General features: G+C 47.8%; 2 protein-coding genes across 8 annotated transcripts; one reads left to right on the top strand and one right to left on the bottom strand.

The window, feature by feature from the left end:
- The first annotated feature begins 470 nt into the window (after window positions 1–470).
- slc35a5 (solute carrier family 35 member A5) lies at window positions 471–6,266 on the top strand. Of its 7 annotated transcripts, none has more exons than XM_047046443.1 (10): window positions 471–569; window positions 1,589–1,741; window positions 2,000–2,098; window positions 2,190–2,323; window positions 2,526–2,593; window positions 2,783–2,971; window positions 3,167–3,364; window positions 3,525–3,652; window positions 3,858–4,171; window positions 4,979–6,266. In XM_047046443.1, exons 2-10 carry the CDS (start codon window positions 1,615–1,617, stop codon window positions 5,042–5,044), a joined length of 1,323 nt encoding a protein of 440 aa, XP_046902399.1. In that variant the 5' UTR covers window positions 471–569; window positions 1,589–1,614; the 3' UTR covers window positions 5,045–6,266. The 7 variants fall into 7 exon arrangements, with proteins under 7 accessions (XP_046902399.1, XP_046902398.1, XP_046902397.1 ...); XM_047046442.1 differs by having other exon boundaries at window positions 474–735; window positions 1,613–1,741; XM_047046441.1 differs by having other exon boundaries at window positions 474–735.
- On the bottom strand, window positions 6,066–18,373 carry ccdc80 (coiled-coil domain containing 80). Its single transcript, XM_047046438.1, has 10 exons — window positions 16,663–18,373; window positions 16,241–16,438; window positions 15,276–15,853; window positions 14,346–14,717; window positions 13,446–13,602; window positions 10,760–10,896; window positions 9,511–9,662; window positions 8,952–9,055; window positions 7,929–8,012; window positions 6,066–6,986 (listed from the first exon to the last, which is right to left on the bottom strand). The coding sequence occupies exons 1-10, from the start codon at window positions 17,363–17,365 to the stop codon at window positions 6,667–6,669; spliced, it is 2,805 nt and encodes a 934-aa protein (XP_046902394.1). The 5' UTR covers window positions 17,366–18,373; the 3' UTR covers window positions 6,066–6,666.
- Between the last annotated feature and the right edge of the window lie 1,463 nt (window positions 18,374–19,836).

Raw genomic sequence — 19,836 nt, 5'->3', positions numbered from 1 at the left:
TGCACTCCTCCCTTATTGAGGAATGTCTTACTTAAGGCCTGACGTCAGGTCTGACTTACTCCAAAAAAAACAATAGATGATGGATGTGAATTTTGGACCCCCTGAAGAGATTGCAATTTACAATTGTTTTATGTTAACAATATTTAAACAAAAATCTCGTTAGTTAGAGCCGCCCACAAAGAGCATTGAGCTCAAGCAAATGCTAACAGGTCCTATGGTCCATTCCAGAGCCATTCTGGTCCGATCATTGAAGTAACACGCCTCGCTCTGCTTGTTTGAATGCTGGTGTGGTGTCCTGTCATGTTTTCTACCCATCAGAACGTGCGGCAGTACACAACAAGTTTAATGTTAGAATTAAATGTACCCCTTTATTTATTTTTGCGCAAAATGCAGCAAAATATTATACGTTTTTGACGTTTGGTCTTTTTTTATGGAGCCAGACAGAAAAAGGTTACCGTTATTAGGCTACGTCATTGCTTTACGTTTCACAACCAGGAAGTGACCAGGAAGCACGAAGCAGTGAGCAGGTTAATGATGATGTGTTGCTGTAGCTAACTTGGGATGAAAATGTAATACTTTATCTTTAAATCAGGACAACATCCATTGTTATTGAAGTCTCTAGGGTGGATAACCCACTGCTTTTTGTTTGCATTCGGGAGACCTATTCATGTGACGAGCGAAACAGTTGGTCATGCATTGTATTCGTTCAGTGTTGTTTACATGATTCATCTGCAGGTATTGTAACTAATTTAGTAGTTAACCATCGACTTTGTACTCAAACGTTTGTACCTAATCGTGTTGTGTGATTATATGCTAGCAACCAACCATAGATTGTGCCTTCATATTAATGCAAAGCTAATAGCATATTTAACAGTAAGTGGGGGAGTAACAGTAACTGGGTGTTTGTCAGTCCACCAGATCTGTGTAAGTTTTGGAACCTGCTAGCCTATGGTTAGCCACCTACAAGGTTCAAGTATTTTTATATGATGCTGACTACTTCTAAAGTTACATCTTTAGCTTAGTCGTCCTGACCCAATATTGTTGTTTTGAGGAAGCGTGTTCAATAGATATGATCTCATTTTGTGTGACAAACCCTGACTGCCCTCCCAGCCTGTTGGAACAGAAGGCTCTTTGTGTTCCCCTTGTCTTTGGCACAGTCTTAGTCTGTTTCTCTCACATGTCTCTAATCAGCTAGCTAAACATAGCTAATCAGGAAGACCCCTGGTTTAACTCAGAAGTGGAGTTGAGGAGGAATGCATTGGACACATTTTGTCCAGCATCTGGTATCATTGTTTCCAGTTTGAGTCTTGTGGCACAATAGCAAGTTTTTTTATTTGTTGAGTAGATTACACAGCTGACTGTTATGACCAGCTTCTTGGCTGTACGCTGTATGAGGTGGACTGTGTCTTTTCCATTTCGTATAAGGCTATAGGAGCTAGTCCTTGATTAATCAACGTAGGGAGGGAAGGAAAGTTGCAGCTCCTTCTTGTATGTGTCCTCAGTCCTCTTACCGAGTTGTGACTGTGTGTGAGGCTTCCACAAGCCACCCAGCCTCAGGTCCATCCCCAGCCTCTGCTTCATCCACTAGCCCCAGCTCCCTCCTCTGCTCCAGCCATGCCGTGCTGCCGTCCCTGCCCATGGCTCTGCTCCCGCTCCTCAGCCTACACCCTGGCCCTGGGCCTTGGCTTCGTCGCCCTGGGGACCAGCCGCATCCTGCTGCTCAAGTTCTCCGTCAACGCTGGTAAGCTGATGTTTATCGATGTCCCGAAGACCTCAATTGTCCGTTTGGGAGATGTTTAAAGCAGGCTCTGATATTGTAAGGAAGAACTAGACATTTCTGTGGACCACTGCCTGATTCTAGTATTACGATGTGGATTGTATTTCTTTGACCTAATCTTGACGAGCTAGGCCTTTTAGATTTGCAGTGCAGTCAGCAGCAGCAGCAGTGGCTGTGTACATTGACAGTTTCCTGTTTGTTTGTTTATTTCTCTGTCTAAAGAAAACAAGTATGACTTCCTCCCTGCGTCTGTCAACCTGCTGGCTGAGGGACTCAAACTCTTCTTCTGTCTGGTTATGTCCCTCAGGGTGATTATAAAAGGTAAGAGAACAACCATGACATGGACATGAAGGTGTGTGTGTGTGGGAGGGAGTATCTCTTGAGCACGTGTTTGTCACCACGTTTGTTCCAGAGGGTCGTTCGTGCCGAGAGCAGGGCTGTTCCTCTGGCCCCTCCTTGCTCAGCTTCATGAAGTGGTCTGTTCCTGCCTTCCTCTACTTCCTGGATAACTTAATCATCTTCTACGTCATGACCTACCTGCAGCCTGTGAGTTCTTCCGCGTGCTCGGGTTGGAATCTTTCCGAGGGCCGGATATCATTTGAAATCCTTCCAAGTCCTTCAAATGATTACCGATTGTGTTTTGGGCAGTTGTTTTGCTCTATCCTTGTTGGTGTGTCTTTGTATAAACAAACCTGCTGATCACTTCTCTGTGTCTGACCTCTGTTTTCTGTTCCTTGACCTACTTTAGGCCATGGCAGTTCTGTTCTCTAACTTTGTCATCCTGACAACAGCCATTCTCTTCAGGCTTGTGCTGAAGTAAGTGACAACTCATTCATGTTTTCAACCGGTCTGGGCACACTATATCTGTGTTGATGACGCTAAAGGTTGTACCTCACATCCAGAATGTGGATTAAACAGCTTCAGACGACCTGTTCAGGTCTCAATGCTAAAGTGTGTTCAGTGAGTCCGGCTCGTCATCAGCTGTCGTTCCCCTTCACCCACCAGGAGGCGCCTGTCCTGGGTCCAGTGGGCCTCCCTTTTGATTCTCTTCCTGTCCATCGTCTCCCTGACGATGGGTTCGGGGGGCAGCCAGCACGCCATGGCAGTGCCGGGCCTTCACCCCGGCCCCCTGACCACACCGACAAACAGCTGCCTGCTCTACACCCAGCTGGAGCAACAAAGGAGCAACAGCAGGTAGACGGATGGATGGATGGATGAAAATATGGATGGACGAATAAAGGCATGGATAGAGGGATGGACAGATGCCAGAGAGGAAGAGGGACGGACGGATAGCACGAGTGAACAGAACCTGTCTTCCCAGAAGCTCATCCTCTCCCTTCTCTCCCCTCTCTTCCTCCCGGCGTCCCTGTGTCCCCCCCTCCCGCTCAGCGAGTCCTCCTGGGTGTCGTCGCTGCCAGGCGAGGCATGGCGAGGCAGGGTGTTATCGAGGCTGCGCGCCCTGGGGATGGGGCACGTCCTCCTGGTGCTCCAGTGCTTCATCTCCTCCATGGCCAACATCTACAACGAGAAGATCCTGAAGGAGGGAGACCAGCTCGCCGAGAGCATCTTCATACAGAACAGCAAACTGTACGCCGGAAAAACCCCACGCCACGTCTGAAACGACGCGGCTAGACCGAGCACGATCGGTCCGACTGTGGCCCGAGGTTGAACCTCCAGCCACCTAGGGTGACGAGGCAAGTTCCAGGATTAAGTCGATGTGTGTTTTTGTCTTCACGTGGTGTTGCAGGTATGTGTTTGGTGTTGTGTTCAACGGGCTGACACTGACGCTGGGGACAGAGGCCAGGGGTCTTACTGTGCACTGTGGCCTCCTCTACGGCCATAACATCTACTCCTTGGGCTTGGTGTTGGTCACTGGTGGGTCCCAAACACTACTACACATTACGGTACACATGCACCACTCGTTCCCCTGCTTCCTCGATGCTCGGATAGATGTACGACTAACCCCATCCATTCCATATGGTCCATTCGTCGCGACCGCAGTAACTGACATCGATAGGATTCAGCCGTATCCATTCCCATGAACCCCCGATCCCCATCTTCTCTCCCGCCCCGCTTCCAGCCGCCCTGGGTCTGTCGGTGGCCTTCATCCTGAAGTTCCGGGACAACATGTTCCACGTGCTGAGCGGCCAGATCACCACCGTCCTGGTGACGGCCCTGTCGCTCTTCCTCTTCGACTTCAGCCCGTCGCGGGACTTCTTCCTGCAGGCGCCCGTGGTGCTGCTCGCCATCTTCGTGTACAACGGCAGCCGAGCCGCCGAGCCGGAGTACGCCCTGCAGAGGGAGACGCTGCGCATCTCCAACGGGGAGGTCACCAAGAGGTCACGAGGGGTGAGGAGAGACGGAACCGCGCACACGTGCACACGCACACAAGCGGTTAGTACCGCCTCGAGATCAAACGAAATGAAAGATTCTGACCGCCAAACGGCGACGAAGCAAATGACGGGGGGTCGGTGCGTTGGCCTGTATAGAAGCACGTCCGCGTGCAAACCCATTCACAGCGACGGCTCGTTCCTGTGTAACGTGATTTGGCCTGAGCGGAAGCAGCGCTGATTCTCTGTAATGAAAAGAGGATTCAGGCTGTTGCCATTGCCCCGCGGTCAGATAACCACGTTAACCAGATAAGATGTAATACATTAGGTGGAGAGTTATGGGCCTCGGATGAGGGGAAGGCCTAGCTATGAGTGGAGGCTTTGTGAGGGGCACGGCTTGTGTTGATGTAATATGAAGAAGCTGTAGCTAGCTATGGTGCTAATGGGAGTTAAGTAGGCTGACGTGTTGAAGGCCCAGAGCCCTCTCGTCCATGGTGTCTGTCTGTCAGGGTGGGAGCCCTTCCTCGATATGCCATGTTAGACCGTTCAGGTGAAAGGCTGCCCTTACGTTACTCATGGTGTGTCAGTTTGAAGAGGCTGCACACGGTGAGTAAAAGCACTTTACATTTTTCCCCGAAGGAACATCAGTTGTTGCCTTTAGGGGGGGGGAAAACATAATGTATATAAAAGTATATCATGCATGTACTGGAAGTCATGTAGTCATAATAATAGGATGGCTATTTTGAATGAAAATCCATAACGTAGAACACGGTATTAATCAATATGCAAAAGCCGTATTGAGACTAAAGCCCCCCCCCCCCCCCCCAAAAAAAAGAACTGTGTGTGATATTCGGTTTGTGTTGCCGGGTAGGATGGGGAGGAGCTGCCGATGCTGCCTAAGGCCACAGACAGCGAATCAGAGGAGGAGTCTTTATAGCACCTTCTGAAGGCAGCACTGCAGCCGTCGCTGGGAATGGAAATATTGGTCTTGGACTGTGACATCTCAATCGACATTCTCCTTGTGGTTGTGTGACATCAGTGTCCACCACAAGGAACCTTTTGTCACGAGAGCTTTTATTGAACGTTTGTGCCTGTCTTTATGATGATAATGCTGTATGATGATAATGTAATTACATTTTATTACTGCTCTGTACAGTTTTAGGCTTAATGATTGCCCGTATTTCTGAAATGGTATTCATGTGGTGGAAGCTAAAAGGATTCATCTAGAATTCATGTCCAGAGGATGTTAGTCTTTTTTCAGTTTCAGTGTTTTTTTGTTTGTTTTGTATCAGTGCGGTGTTTTGGGAACATTATATTGGCGTGGAAGAAAGATACTGCTGTTGAAGGAAGCCTTGTGTGTCTCCTGTGATCACAAGAGTAGTGACTGGCTGGTGACCTTGACCTGTAGCGGTCCATATCAGTGTTCATGTACAGACAACTGATTATATGGAGGCTGAGCGTCACATCTCTGGGTTTGGTTTACACACGAAAGGTCAATCTTGTCTTCTACTGTTTCCATTTGTATTTAACCATACAGCTTCAGTATACTTCTGCAGAGTATTAACAGACAATGGAATCATTAATGATTTATACTACAAAGAGTATATTATTTATATACAAATTGTGTATATATATAGATAATATAGTTGTGATCAATGTACAGAAAGTTAAGTGTTATCTTGAACTGATGCTTTGCTATTCTAACTTAAGTAACAGTAAGTAACAATACCTTTACCACTGATTTTGCCAATCTGAACAACTATTATCAGACAATCAATGCTATTGTCTGTGAAATGAATATTTGTTTTCTGTACAAGTATCTTTCAATTGCCTGGGAAGTTTTTAAATTGTATTTTCAAGTGATACCACCAGGAGGAGCTGTAGGTATGTAGTCACTGTAAATGAATGACTGTATAAACAGCCTGGTTGGTGAACAACATATTCCACTCAGGGTTGAATACTGGTTGTAAACACAGTTTAATTGGTCAAATAGCACAACACAGTATAAATAAGAACAATGTATACAGTAGCAAATTAACTTTTTAAAAGAGAGGAAACTTTTATGTGGGAGCTTTACCCCAACCAGTTGTATCGCTGATCTCAGATATCGATTTACCTTGACTCATGATAACAAATCAATAAATAGCTACACAAGCTTAGTCTTGTTTTAGTCTTTATCTCCAGAAGACAGATCCACATTGAGAGGGAGACTTGAGCCAGGAAGGCGAAGTGAAGCAAAATGTCTCATCCAAACAGTGTTGGCTTGAACAGAAAGGAGAAGTATAAAGACTTGAGAATTGAACTCAAGGAGCTGCCTAGTTCCAGTACGGGTTCTAGGTTCTTACAGATGTAAAAGAACTGTATACGTGTAAGCAATATGGTAAATGCCTTTTATAAGTGCTACAAAGATTTTAGGAACCCCAGGCCCAGATGAGTGCTGACTAGGGACAGGGGCGAGAGTAACGACCAGAAGCCACTATGGAACTTCCTCATTCCATTGGCAACTAAATCCTACAACAGAAAGGCACTATATAGACCGCACCCACTTCAAACCCCATCTTAGTAACCGTAGCCCTGGTGGTAGGCATCCTGGTAGCCGTCGTAACCATGGTGATGGTATCCGTAGCCCCCGTATTCGTCCTCGGGGCAGCGCATGCCCAGGGACTGCTGGATGGCCATCTCCTGGCGCCGCAGCTGCATGGAGTCCACCAGGTCGTAGATGATGGCCATGGACCACATGGGCGAGGGGTACCAGGACTTGACGTTGCCATCCTTGCCCACCAGCAGCATGGAGAAGTACTCCGGGCTGATCTGGAAGTAGTTCCTGATGTCCTTCACCAGGGTGGCAGACAGACCCTCTCGATCCACGGTGGCGCTGCCTGGTGAGGGGAGGAGTGGAGGGAGGGAGAGGGGGATGGATGGATTCATGGATTATCTGTGTTTGCCTCAGCGTGTCTTTGAGGTGGAGATCAATGGTAAGAACAGAACAGGGCCCAGAGAGGGAGGTAGAACAGGGGGGCAGAGCTGGGTGAGAAGCAGGGGTGGAGGGGAGGGACAGGGGGGCAGAGTTGGGTGAGAAGCAGGGGTGGAGGGGATAGACAGGGGGGCAGAGCTGGGTGGGTGGAGGGGAGGGACAGGGGGGCAGAGCTGGGTGAGAAGCAGGGGTGGAGGGGAGGGACAGGGGGGCAGAGCTGGGTGAGAAGCAGGGGTGGAGGGGAGGGACAGGGGGGCAGAGCTGGGTGAGAAGCAGGGGTGGAGGGGATAGACAGGGGGGCAGAGCTGGGTGGGTGGAGGGGAGGGACAGGGGGGCAGAGCTGGGTGAGAAGCAGGGGTGGAGGGGAGGGACAGGGGGGCAGAGCTGGGTGAGAAGCAGGGGTGGAGGGGAGTGACAGGGGGGCAGAGCTGGGTGAGAAGCAGGGGTGGAGGGGAGGGACAGGGGGGCAGAGCTGGGTGAGAAGCAGGGGTGGAGGGGAGGGACAGAGGGGCAAAGCTGGGTGACAAGCAGGGGTGGAGGGGTGGGACAGGGGGCAAAGCTGGGTGAGAAGCAGGGGTGGAAGTCTGGAGTAGAACTGGGTCAGCAGCAGTGGTTGACTGGAGGAACAGGGGGCACAAGCTGCGTCTGTAGGCTGGTTCAGTGCAGCAGCTGAGCAAAGCTGCTTGTGTCAACAAAACACCACAAATCTGCATCAAAGAGCACTGTAGAGCACCCGACTTTGACATGGAGTGTGTGTGTGTGCACTGTAGGTGCGTCTTGTTTGTTTTTCAGAAAGCCAGTTCCTATATGTAATACATACTATAGGTTGACATTAAAGGTGTCTTACCATTGATAGGATAGAGCTCCAAGACGCCTCCCATATCTGCTGCGTCCATGCCGACCAATTTCAGAATGGAGATGTGTCTTAGGCCTGGGTCACCATGGCAACGCCCGCCATAGGGAGAACAACAGGAAACAGAGACGAAACGTTTACACATTCGAACGTCGAGGAATAGCAAATCACAAATTTGATCCATCGAGTATCGATCACAACCTGTTTATTGCATCGCAGCACACAGAACGCCAATCTCGTTTCTTCACACAGTGTGGATTCAAGATATAATTAGAACCATGCTTGGGTGTGTTTGGTTGACGAAAGGGGAATGGGGAGGGCTGCTGAGCAGAGCGGGGACAGAGAAGCTGCCACAGCCACATGAAACAGAGGGCTGGGCTGTGCGAAGAGAGGTGAGAGCCAACAGCTGAATACTGCGGCAAAACCTCCCAGCACAGTCAGCAGGACTGGCTCTTGGTTGGATGGTGGTAGAGAGCATGAAAGAGAGACAGAGAGAGAGAGAGAGAGGCAGAGAGAGAGAGAGAGAGAGAGAGGGAGAGGGAGGCAGAGAGAGAGAGGGAGGCAGAGAGAGAGAGAGAGAGAGAGGCAGAGAGAGAGAGGCAGATAAATGGAAACAGGCAGAAGAGGAACAACGTGAGTGAGAAAGAGTGGGAGAGAGAGAGAGAGAGAGAGAGAGAGAGAGAGAGAGAGAGAGAGAGAGAGAGAAGCAGAGAGAGAGAGAGAAGAAAAAAGGAATAATTGAGGCCAGCCAAGAAAACAGATGAGGGAAATCCTCGGTCTGTAGATAAACAACGTCTCTCTGTATCTATGTTTGTTGAAATAAAGCACTTTTTGAGTAATTCTGTTACAGTTTCCAGACAGTCGGAAAAGGTTGCCAAATGGCTTGCTATCACGACACTGGAATGCTGTTGTAATACAGATCAGAGCAGTGGAACGGGGAAAGGAAAAGGCGATTCATGACGATTGGTCAGGCTGATAGGCTGTGTTTTGTGATAGATTGTTGATGCGCTGACTTACCCAGGTTACAGGCTTGGCTCGTTAAAGCATAAAGCTGCTGCTGATAGGCCCACTCCTCATCGTTAGGGGCGGAGATAAGAAACAGGCGACGCCTCCAACGGAACCTGAAACGGTGTGCGGAATGGTTGAACGGAATTCACGTCTCCGTAGAAACATATGATGTGTCGTTTTTTTTCCGTTACGAGAGTCAATCAGTCACAAAGCATTATAATAAAAGTGACTTGTTCCTGAAATGAGTTAAGTTACTGCTGAACACACACAGACTTAAGAACACACACAAACACACAGTTAAGCATCTGAGGGGAGCCAAGTTGACCTCATAAAAGTAGTGTGCATTGTGATCCAGGCGATAACTGTGACCAGAGAAACAGGTGCATGCTCCCTGGCGAGTTATGTACAGTTTAATGGGAGAGGGGCTATGTGTGTTCATAGATTCAACCCATACGTTTCATGATCGGACCCATTTTGACCGAGCTCAAAAGGCCACTGCACCTCTGATTGTGTCTGTGTGTGTTTGTGTGTACAGTATGACTAATGTGTCTGAGCAAAGGCAGGATACCTGGACAGGAAGTTCTCGAGTGACCTGGGCTTGTCCTCCTTCTTACACTCCACTCCGTTCTTCTTCTGCTCCTCCATCTCCCGGATACGAGAGGAGAACGTGTCCACGTAGTCAAACACAGCCTTCATGGCGATGGGAACCTCGTAGAATTGCTGGGATTGGAGGAAGGAGAATTACTGGTCGTGGAACAAACCACATTTGTACACCCACCATTGGGGTCACACTGGGAGAATAAATGATTATATCTTAATCATTACTGTGAGGACGTTTTGAAATAAATCTGTTTCATGAAAAAAAATTGGGCATCACAAAGACAACATTGGCTGGCATGGCTGGTCACTATACATGACCTTATAAAACGTGCTTTAAAAAGACAATGGTTTGCGTATGGGAATCATTTAGCATCATCAGTAGTTTGGCTTTCAGAGAATCAAATTGGTGCTGGGATTTCAACCCTCTTAGACATGACTGTCTCAAAGGGTGCAGGATGTATGCAATCCCAGTATGAATATTTTATAGGTCTGAAAATACAGTTTTATAGTTTTATGATCCATGACACTGTTCTGGGAAACTGTTTGGAGTCTGCTTTACCTCCATCTCTCTCTCCATCCAAATGTCCACCATCTTTCTCCTCCCCCTCTCCATCTCTCTCTTTCTCTCTGCCCTTTGCCTTTCTCCCCTCTCATACACAGGGTCAGTGCCCCGTCGTTTCTATAAACTTCTCAGAACACTGGCTTCTTTGTTTATTAGTCTGAAAACGACCACAGTTTACGCTGGCATGGACACACAGACTCACAGACAAACATGCCGAAAAGTTAGAGAAAGAGAGAGAGAGAGAGAGAGAGAGAGAGAAAGAGAGAGAGAGAGAGAGAGAGAGAGAGAGAGAGAGAGAGAGAGAGAGAGAGAGAGAGAGAGAGAGGAATATCTGTTTGGTATTGGTTATTGTTTCAGGTGTGACAGTAAATCGATGTACAGAGTAGTATGGAGAAATCCTAGCACACAGATGGGTTGCTAAAGGGACTGGAGCCGATGCACTGAATCAGTGGTGTACACTCAACCCCATGTCCACCTGGCAGACACTACATCGGTGGTCTAACCCAAAGGCCGCCTAACGCAGTATGTCATCAGTCTCTGTGGAGGCAGTTGAAGCCATACCCGTCGATGATGAATGTACTTATTCTCGTTTTTACAATACCCTTTATCGTTCGCAACGGCTTTGCTGCATGCAGTGGGTTGTGTGTGGCCGTACCTTCGCTCTCATGTCGGTGTCCGTGACGACCATGTAGAAGTCATTGTAGGTCATGCCAAAGTCCTTCCTCAGCTCTGTGATCAGATCCTGGTTCACCAGATCCTCCTGGCGAAGGCCCTTCATCGTCTTGTCATTCTCTGGAGGAGAGGAGACCAAAGAAGAAGAGAGGGAGTCAGAGACAGAGAGACAGAGGAAGAGTGAGAGACATTGAGAGGGAAAAGACTCATTTAGCTTTACCAGGATATACAAAGAAAGAGGGCAATTAAAACATATGGCATGCAGTATGTATACATTTCAGGCAAACTGAGAGAGATGGACAGAACTTTTCTTCATCACCACAAACTGTTATGTATTAGTGAACAGGAGATAGATCTTATTGAACAACATTGGGTCACGTCAATTCTAGATTGGTGCAGACATTATGGATCAAACAACAAATCAGAACATTCTTTCAGATCCTGTCCACTCCAGTAATGATGATACCAATCCATGATATATACCTTATATAGAAGAACATGCACACAAATACTTTGAAATCTTTGATAAAAAAACAAACAAAAAAACATTAGTTTTACCTTGTAAGGAGAGCTCTATGGGGGTCTGGAATATTTGACTAACACTTACACAGACCACAGCCAAAGGCTTTAATTGTGCACACACGTGTACATACATACATGCATACATACTGCACACATGTTTACACACCACTGTATGCACAACCCTGTGGAGAACTTGTTCCATCATATACCATTCAAAAGACTACTTGTGTACACACACACAAACATATACCGTGCACAGACACATGCATGCACACACACACAGGCACACACACACAGACACACACACACACACACACTGACCCTTTGGTCAGCAAGTGGAACAAAACTGTAACTACCGTTCACTTCTGTACATGGGTGGGGTCATATGACCTCACCTCAGAAGTTTTTCCGGTATTCGGCGTACAGAACTCTTTTCACGCAGGTCGTTAGACTACTGAAGTTTTATACAGAAGGGTTGTGTCCTAACACACCCTAACTAGAGGCTTCAGATCCAGACGTCCATAAAATGAGTCTGTAATGGTAACTTACCCGATGACAAGGCATATCCCATTAAAAAAACAGTTGTGATGCTGGGTCCTATGAATAAGAACTGTGTTTGCATGAGCATTTGTGGGTTTGTGTGTGTGTGTGTGTGTGTTTGTGTGTAGATGAGCTAACCCTCTCCAGCTAGCACATCAGCTGCAGGGGAAGCAGACTTCCCCCTTGTCTGAGATGATGAACTAGGAAGGTATTTGCTCCCCATCCCACACATAACAATAACACTCACCTCTATGTGCGTGTGTGTGTGTGGGGGTGTGTGTGTGTGTGAGTGTGTTTGTGCTTTCTAGCTCAGCTCTGACACCAGCTGATAGACACACAAAGACAGAAAACTCACGACAGAAGTGAATATTGTTTTATTACTGCCGCTGAGAACTTGATGTGATTCATAAATCTGTTATAAAATGTTGGTGTTGGCACTGGCCTACCTAACTTGCTGATACAGGAGGGCTTTGTGCCCTTTCCCAGAACCCCTTGGGGGAAACCCAGACTTCAGCATGTTGAGAAACTGTGTCCACGGTAGCCAAGGGCCAAAAACCTTTTTATAGTCTGCAGTCCTATCTCTCTGTCGAACAAGACCTCAAACAGAAAACAAAGTTGCTACACATGGCGAGGAATGGAAAGGGCAAGAGGAAAGATGGGGGGGGGGTGAAGGAAGAGAAAGGAGAAGAAAGTGGTAAAAAGACTTATATGGGAGTAGGTAGAGAAAAATTGGAAAGGGAGAAAAGGTAGAGACGGTTAGAGAGTAACAGGAGAGAGAAACGTTTATGAAATGCAGTGAGAAAGACTAGCAGACACAGCAGAACATAGAGAGTGGCAGGGAAAGTAAGGAGCAGGGAGAGAGAGAGGTGGTAAGGGGTGAGAGAGGGCTGGGAGAGAGAGGTGATAAGGGGTGAGAGAGGGGTAGGAGAGAGAGGTGATAAGGGGTGAGAGAGGGGTAGGAGAGAGTTCAAACACAATTTCCTCTGGCCTGTGGGGACCGGTAGACAGTGTGGCCGTCTTCAGGGTGTTACTGTTCCTGTGCTGCCTGTCTGAGAACCTCTACTGTGGGCCCAGGCTGACACTCTGCAGACACGTGGAGGTCTGGTGTGTCTCGAGGTGGGGGGAGGAGTATTAGCAGGAGGGGTGAAGTAAGGACAGGGGGCAGGACTTTGATGCACTGATACAAGACATATGCTGTGACAGTGTTCTAGGGCCGGGGGCTCAGCACCAGAGACCTGGGGGGTATTGCAGAAAGCAGGTTATGGGACATACCCGGGTAAGTTAACTCCTCAGCTGACACCCAGCGTTGTAGCAGTATTGCCGGTAGGTTGCTGCAACATTGGGAATCAGCTGGATAACCTGCTTTCTGGAATACCCCCCTGGTGATTTGGACCTAATACAGTCAAACTTGAACTCTGACCCTGCAGTTTGGGCAGGAAATCCCATGCGGTGAAGGGAGGGGAAATGAGGGATCTGTGTTTCCTGTTGCCTGATCACTGATAAGAAATCACAGCACGCATAGATATTTGAAAAACGACAGCACTTGCCAGCCGACTACCACACATCTTGACTGAGTAGGTTCTCTACCAAACAGTTGGACTACATACCCAGCTGGTAATGGTCAATCTTCATGGTGGAGTTGGTGAGGGAGCCAAAGATCGTAATGATGGACACCTTCCGGATGGCCATCTCGCACACGTTCTCCAGGTATTCATCCCTCTGCTGCACATACATGCTGCTCTCCTCACTGGGGGCTGTGATGATCTGGAGGGAGGGATGAAGGGATGAGGGAGGGGTGTGGGGAAAGGGGGGATGAGAAGAAGTAAGCACACATACAGTAAATGAGCTGCATAAATACACACGCACACGCACACTCACACACACGCACACACACACGCACACGCACACGCACACGCACACTCACATACAAAAAAACACACACCTGAGTATACGCTGGGAGGTACTTGTGTTGACATTGCAGCCCTGGGAGAGGATGGGGGTTGTGGTTTCCCACTCTGCCCCTCCTCACAGCTCTAATACGAATGTAGACAGGCTGCAGAGCACTGCTACACTCTCTAGCAATACCACCACACGACAAAGTCTACTGGAACACTGTATACAGTCCACTAGAAAGCATATATAGCAGTCTGCTAGAACACCAATTGACAGTCTACAATACCAGCACACTGACAGAGTCTGTAGTCTACTGTACTAATACACTGAAATAGTCTGTAGTCTACTGTACCAATACACTCAGAGTCTGTAGTCTACTGTACTAATACACTGACAGAGTCTATAGTCTACTTCCCTCCTTCCTTCCTGACATCTATTGGGATTTAGCTATTCTAACTAGGGGCTGTATTTGTGTACATTTAAGTCATATGTACTGTGTTTGGTTCATGTGTGGTTAAAATATGGCGTACGTGTGGGTTGAATAAATGGCATCTTCAATGTACTGTATGGGTTTTATGTGTTGTATGTGTGCATAGTGTGGACTTAGCACATACCACCAGCCGTCTCCTGCCCTCAAAGTAGTCGAGGAAGGTGGCCAGGGATCCCTTAACGGGGGGGGGCTTCTTGGTGGGCTTCTGGTACTCCTCTTTCTCGTTGTGCTTGGATACTTTTTTGCCGTTTTTCTTTCCGTTGCTCTTCCCTTCCTTCCCTGGCTTCCTGGCTCTCCTCTCTGTTTTCTCTCTCTTGGAAGCCTTGTCCGGTCTATCGCTCTTTTTCTTCTTCTTGTCGTTCTTGTCGTGCTTGACTTTGACCCTCTTGGTGGGGGTGATCTCCGGGGTGGCCTCCAGGGCGACCTCTGGCTCCTCGGGGTTGCTGGCTGTTGGCTGGCCCACCTCATGCTTATCCTCATACTCGTTATTCAAATACTGGAAAATGACACAGAACAACAGAAGCGTGTGATCTTTTAGGTGGAAAAAAAGTACATGATTGTTGGTAATCCTACATTTCTCCAAATTGGATTTGGACTGAATTCAACAGAACTGATTTTAACGATGACTTCTATTGTATACATTGTGTCTATTTTGAGTTGCAGTTTGGGTCAGTTGAAATGGTCACAGTAGTTATGTTTTGGTTGACACCTCCATTAAAAATACCCCCAAACGATTGCCAATATTTCAATCTAAATTGACAGTGGTGCTATCAGCGTACAATCCCTGATTACATCCAAATGTGACACATGATTTCTTCACCCCGAGGCAGCATCCTGACTACAGCCAACATAATCTGGATGTTTTTGGTCATTAAACGTTTTGCAAGACATTGTAGTACAAGCCTACTGTGCAAAAACATGAAAAAAAAGAAAAACAAAAACCGTGTCACGTTATGGCTTGTGAAAAGCCTCTATAGAAAGGAACTGCAAATTACCACCACAACCCTAACTCTAATAATGCACAAACATGTTTTTGAGCTCCAAGCTTCCGTACCTTTCCTCCATTCTTCCTCTTGGTGGGCTTGGTCTTGGTGGGCTTGTGAGAGGTGGGCACCAGCCCGTCCTGTTTACGGCTGTGGGCTTCCTTTCCTTCCTTCTTGTCCGTGCGGTTATCTCCAGCAGGGGTGGTCTTGGGCGGGTGCCTCTCCCCCTCCCTGCGGGAGGCTGGCAGCCAATGGGCTGTGGTCTGGGCTTTGGTGGGTCTTGGAGTGGTGACGGTGGTGGTCTGTTTGGTGGTAGTCGGGCGTTTGGTTGTGGTGGTCGTTGTTCGCCTTGTGGTTGTGGTAGGTTTGGTTGTGGTTGTGGTAGGTTTGGTTGTGGTGGTGGTAGGTTTGGTTGTGGTTGTGGTTGTGGTCGGTTTAGTTGTGGTGGTGGTGGTAGGTTTAGTTGTGGTTGTAGTATATTTAGTTGTGGTGGTGGTTGTGGGTTTTGTGGTTGTAGTAGCTCTTGTTGTGATGGTTGTGGGTTTTGTGGTTGTGGTAGTTGTTGTCGTTGTCGTGGAGACAGTTGCTGGCCTCATCATTACTTGCTTCCTGTCAGGCCTCCTAGCTATGGGCATGTCAACTTGTCCACCTATCAAAAGATAATACCCAGAGAGCTTTAGTACACCAACACTGTCTGTAGCTCAACCAAATACACTCATCACTTCACATGTTCTGGGACACATATCCTTCTTGTAGTCTGTACAATCAAAAACAAATATATAGACGACCAAGAAATTCCATGTATTTGCGTGAACAATCAATTCAAATAAAGACTTGTGCTGTGATTTGGAAGTGAAACCGAATGGGAAAGTCTAAAACTGCACTTCCCTAGCTTGTCATAAACCGCGGCCCCATATAACGTTAATTCAACTTTTTTCCATGCAACAATAGACACTTTAGTGAGGAGAGATATCCGTTTCCTCCGTGTCCTCGTGTTTTGGGTGGTAACAGTTGACATGTCCCCACACCCTCTCACCAGTCGCTGTGCCCTCCTCCACCTGGCCCTCCACCCCCGCTCCTTTACACTTCTGGATGAAGCCCTTCTGCCTCAGCTTCTCCAGCTTCCTCATGGGCGCCTGGTCGATGACCTCGTACACGGCCTCCAGCCTCACGGGGTAGGGGTACCTCTCCTCGACCTGCAGGGTCTTCCTCAGAAGCACCATTCCAAACTTGCCTGTCAGAGGTACAACGTCACGTCATTGCCAGCGTTATCAGTCATACAAAATTCGAATTGAGCTATTGTGTCATCTCTCTCGCTCTCTTTCTCTCTCTCTCTCTCTCTCTCTCATTCTTTCTCTCTCTCTGTCTACTTCTCTGTCTATCTCTCTCTCTCTTTTACACACAAACGTGCACACATCGCCTTGTCCACCAGATGTGAGCAGGTGTACGTGTCTGTACCTTTCTCTAGCTTGAGGAAGCTCATGAGTCGGGGGATGAGGGCTGTGTCCAGCGGCTCCTCCATCACTTTGCCTTCCTGGGTGATCCGCCTCACCTTCCCGCCCATCTCCCCCTCCTCGTGGAACATCACGATCTGTTGCACATGGCGATCTGCCAGCTCGCAGTACACGTCTGGCTTTAGGAGTGACATCATCAGCCGGTAATACCCGTCTGACTCGTGGGGTGCCGAGATAACCAGGACCCGGTTTTTCCCCGCAAAGCTTGCCAGGAGGTTAGGCGAGCCGGCGTTGTTGGGCATTCTGGCGACTCTGGCCCGCGCCCAGGGAGTGCCCTCATCCTGGAGCACGCCAGGCTGTGGTGGGTTTCCGGCCTGAACCAACCCGGCCCCCCTCCTCCCAGCCCCTGCCAGCGAGATCATTCCTCCCCTTCTGCTCTGTCCAGCTGCAGCACTGGCGGGAGGACCAGAGCTCTGGTCAGCCTGCATGGTCTCTCCTCGTTTGATTCCGGACCCTGTGTTTATAGGCGAAGTACCAGGGCGCAAGCCGGCGACAGTGCGGCCCCTGCCTGAACCAAACGGCTGAAGAAGCCCCAGTCTGGTGCGACGGCGCAAAGTAATCCGTTTGAGGTGCGCCTGTCTGTCGGCTTCACCTGCCCATGTTAGCAGACTCAGCAAGGCCATACCCAGGACAAACTCTCCCCGCATTTTAAAAATGTAAATCAAAGAAAACACTCCGGTAAAGGAAGAGGGTGAAATATCCAGCAATGGACATGAGATCTTGGTGCGTGCTTAGTGCATTTGTATTTAACAACGGATGCAAAACTAGAATGTAAGAAAGGTGCATACACTACTGTGTCGTGTTTCAGAGCATACCTTTACTTTTCACAGCGGAACACCAAGTAACGCACAGCCCTACTTTACTGTCTGTATCAACCTGGCTGCCACATGAACACTGAGGTATTATAGGAAACTATCACGGTCTGTCATCCACCTCTATATCACTGGTTTTATCAGCGATCATCCCGTTGTATCCAGAACCGTTATCTCAAACGCAGTTTACTGCTCCGTGGTATTTACGCTACATAATAAATGTCAGAAATGTAACTAATGTCATAATGCAATTATTCCAAAACTACACATGTGATACTCACACAAAAAGCTTCTTCATTGAAAAAAGTTCGGAACAAAACTAGGAAAGTTATTTATCCTCAAAAGACAACTAGCTGCACGTGCAGAGCTTCGCGCATGCAAATGAAAGGCTTTCCACCCGAGAAAAGAAAGAAACTTTACGCAGAATGAGTCCAAATCCAGCAGGAAACCTGTCCATAACCACTGACTTGCTACTCTCGGAAACGCGTCTCCCTCTCTTGACTTGTGCTCTGGAAGTTATCCCAGAATGTCCACACCAACCTCAGTCTCCCGACTCTCTTGGCGACGCCGCAGCATGAGCCACGGCATTGACAGTAGGTTACCAGAATAAAGAAAAAACTACAGAAAATGTTTCATGTATCTCAAGGTTCGAACATCTGATTCGAGATTTGAATTAAAAGTAGGCCTGCATACACAAAAAGTTAATTCCAATAAACCCACCTTGATTTTATGATCATTAACATCAAAGATCTGTCTTTAAATGGTAACCCCTCCGTGGAGAAATGCTGAAAGAGAAATGACCGTATAGCGCACTTCAGTCAAGTTCCTCCCATAAAGTCTGACAAGAGACGCCCCCTGCCCGCTCCTTTTGCCTTTGATTCATCCGAAACAGACAGACCAGGTTTTCCCATGTACCTTATCCAAAAGGAGTGTATAAACCAGGGTATTACTGTAAAGCTGTCACGGACCATTTCAAAAGGAACGAAGAGCGGTGGTAAATTTAGACTGTAAGCGGTCGGCTGTCCGTCTCCACTTAACTAAAAGTCCACTGTACACAGGGTAATGGGGTGCAATTACTGTACACGAGACTGTTTATTATAGGCAACCTTATAGGGCTATAATTACAAGGAATATTGACGGTTTTCCCATGATGAGTGTAGCTCAGTGGTAGACAGTGGTTGTCTTTAAAGTAAGAAGTAGCAGGTTCATTTTTTGTTCCCAACATTGTTTTGGATACAAACATCTGTTAAATGAACACGAATAATTAATATTATATTATCAAAGTTTAGTTTTTAATTACAGTTGTTCTAGTTTTAAATAGAATAAATAAGGAACCCTCGTCAATAATACTAACAAAAGAGGGAGCAGATGGAATAATGAGAATTATTGTCTAACCCCTACCCCGAAAATCCAACCTGCTCAGTCACCACTGCTGTCCCGAGAATGATGGACAAACCCAATGTCAGGCAGGAAGCAACACTGAGAGGACAGCTGGTGGTTCTGGACTCTGTTGCCCAGGACACCTGGGGTAGTGATGGCCTGTGTTGGAATAAGCCAGGATGTGCTGTGCTGGACTGGCTGATGACAGGTCTGCAGACTGTTTCCTGTCTGCTCCTGTCAGAACCAAAGAGCAGACCTGAACCACCTTAAGCATACGGAGTCCATCAGCTGGATCGTCCATGCCCTACACTGGCTGTAATTACAGTCTGCATGCACAGTCAGTGCGGTTTCAGCCCACTAAAGAGACTTCTGCAAACTCAAAAGTCTCACACACTCTAAGCCTACATGGAAATTACTAGAAGAACTCCGGCAGCAACATGTTCTTTATTTAATTTGGAAAAGGCCTTTATTACAGACTCTTAATACAGGCACATGACATGCACACTCAGGTACACATTCTCACACACACACACACACACACACACACACACACACACACACACACACACACACACACAAGCGCACAAACACACACACGTAAAAACAAATCTCTCTCACCCATAGACACACACACACCACATAACTGATGGCACATGTCCTCATAACCCACGCCCAGAACAGATGGCAATACAGGCATGTGATATGAGTGCTGAGGTTTTGAGCTGGTTCCTCTCTCTGAGCGCTTCACAGTGCCAGTCTGAAGAGGATGAGGCTTGATCCTTCACTTCCTGGTCATAAGTCAGAGGTCAGAGTTCATCTGGGGTCAAGCCAATTGTCCTGACCTTTGATCCTTTTCCGCAAGACCTGTCTTAGTGTGTTTGTGTCTGTGTATGTCTGTGTTTGGGTGAACATTGCCAAGATACTTC

This window comes from Hypomesus transpacificus, chromosome 23 (assembly GCF_021917145.1).
Source record: "Hypomesus transpacificus isolate Combined female chromosome 23, fHypTra1, whole genome shotgun sequence".
Taxonomy (NCBI): Eukaryota; Metazoa; Chordata; class Actinopteri; order Osmeriformes; family Osmeridae; genus Hypomesus; species Hypomesus transpacificus.
This window is presented reverse-complemented; position numbering and strand designations above follow the sequence as displayed.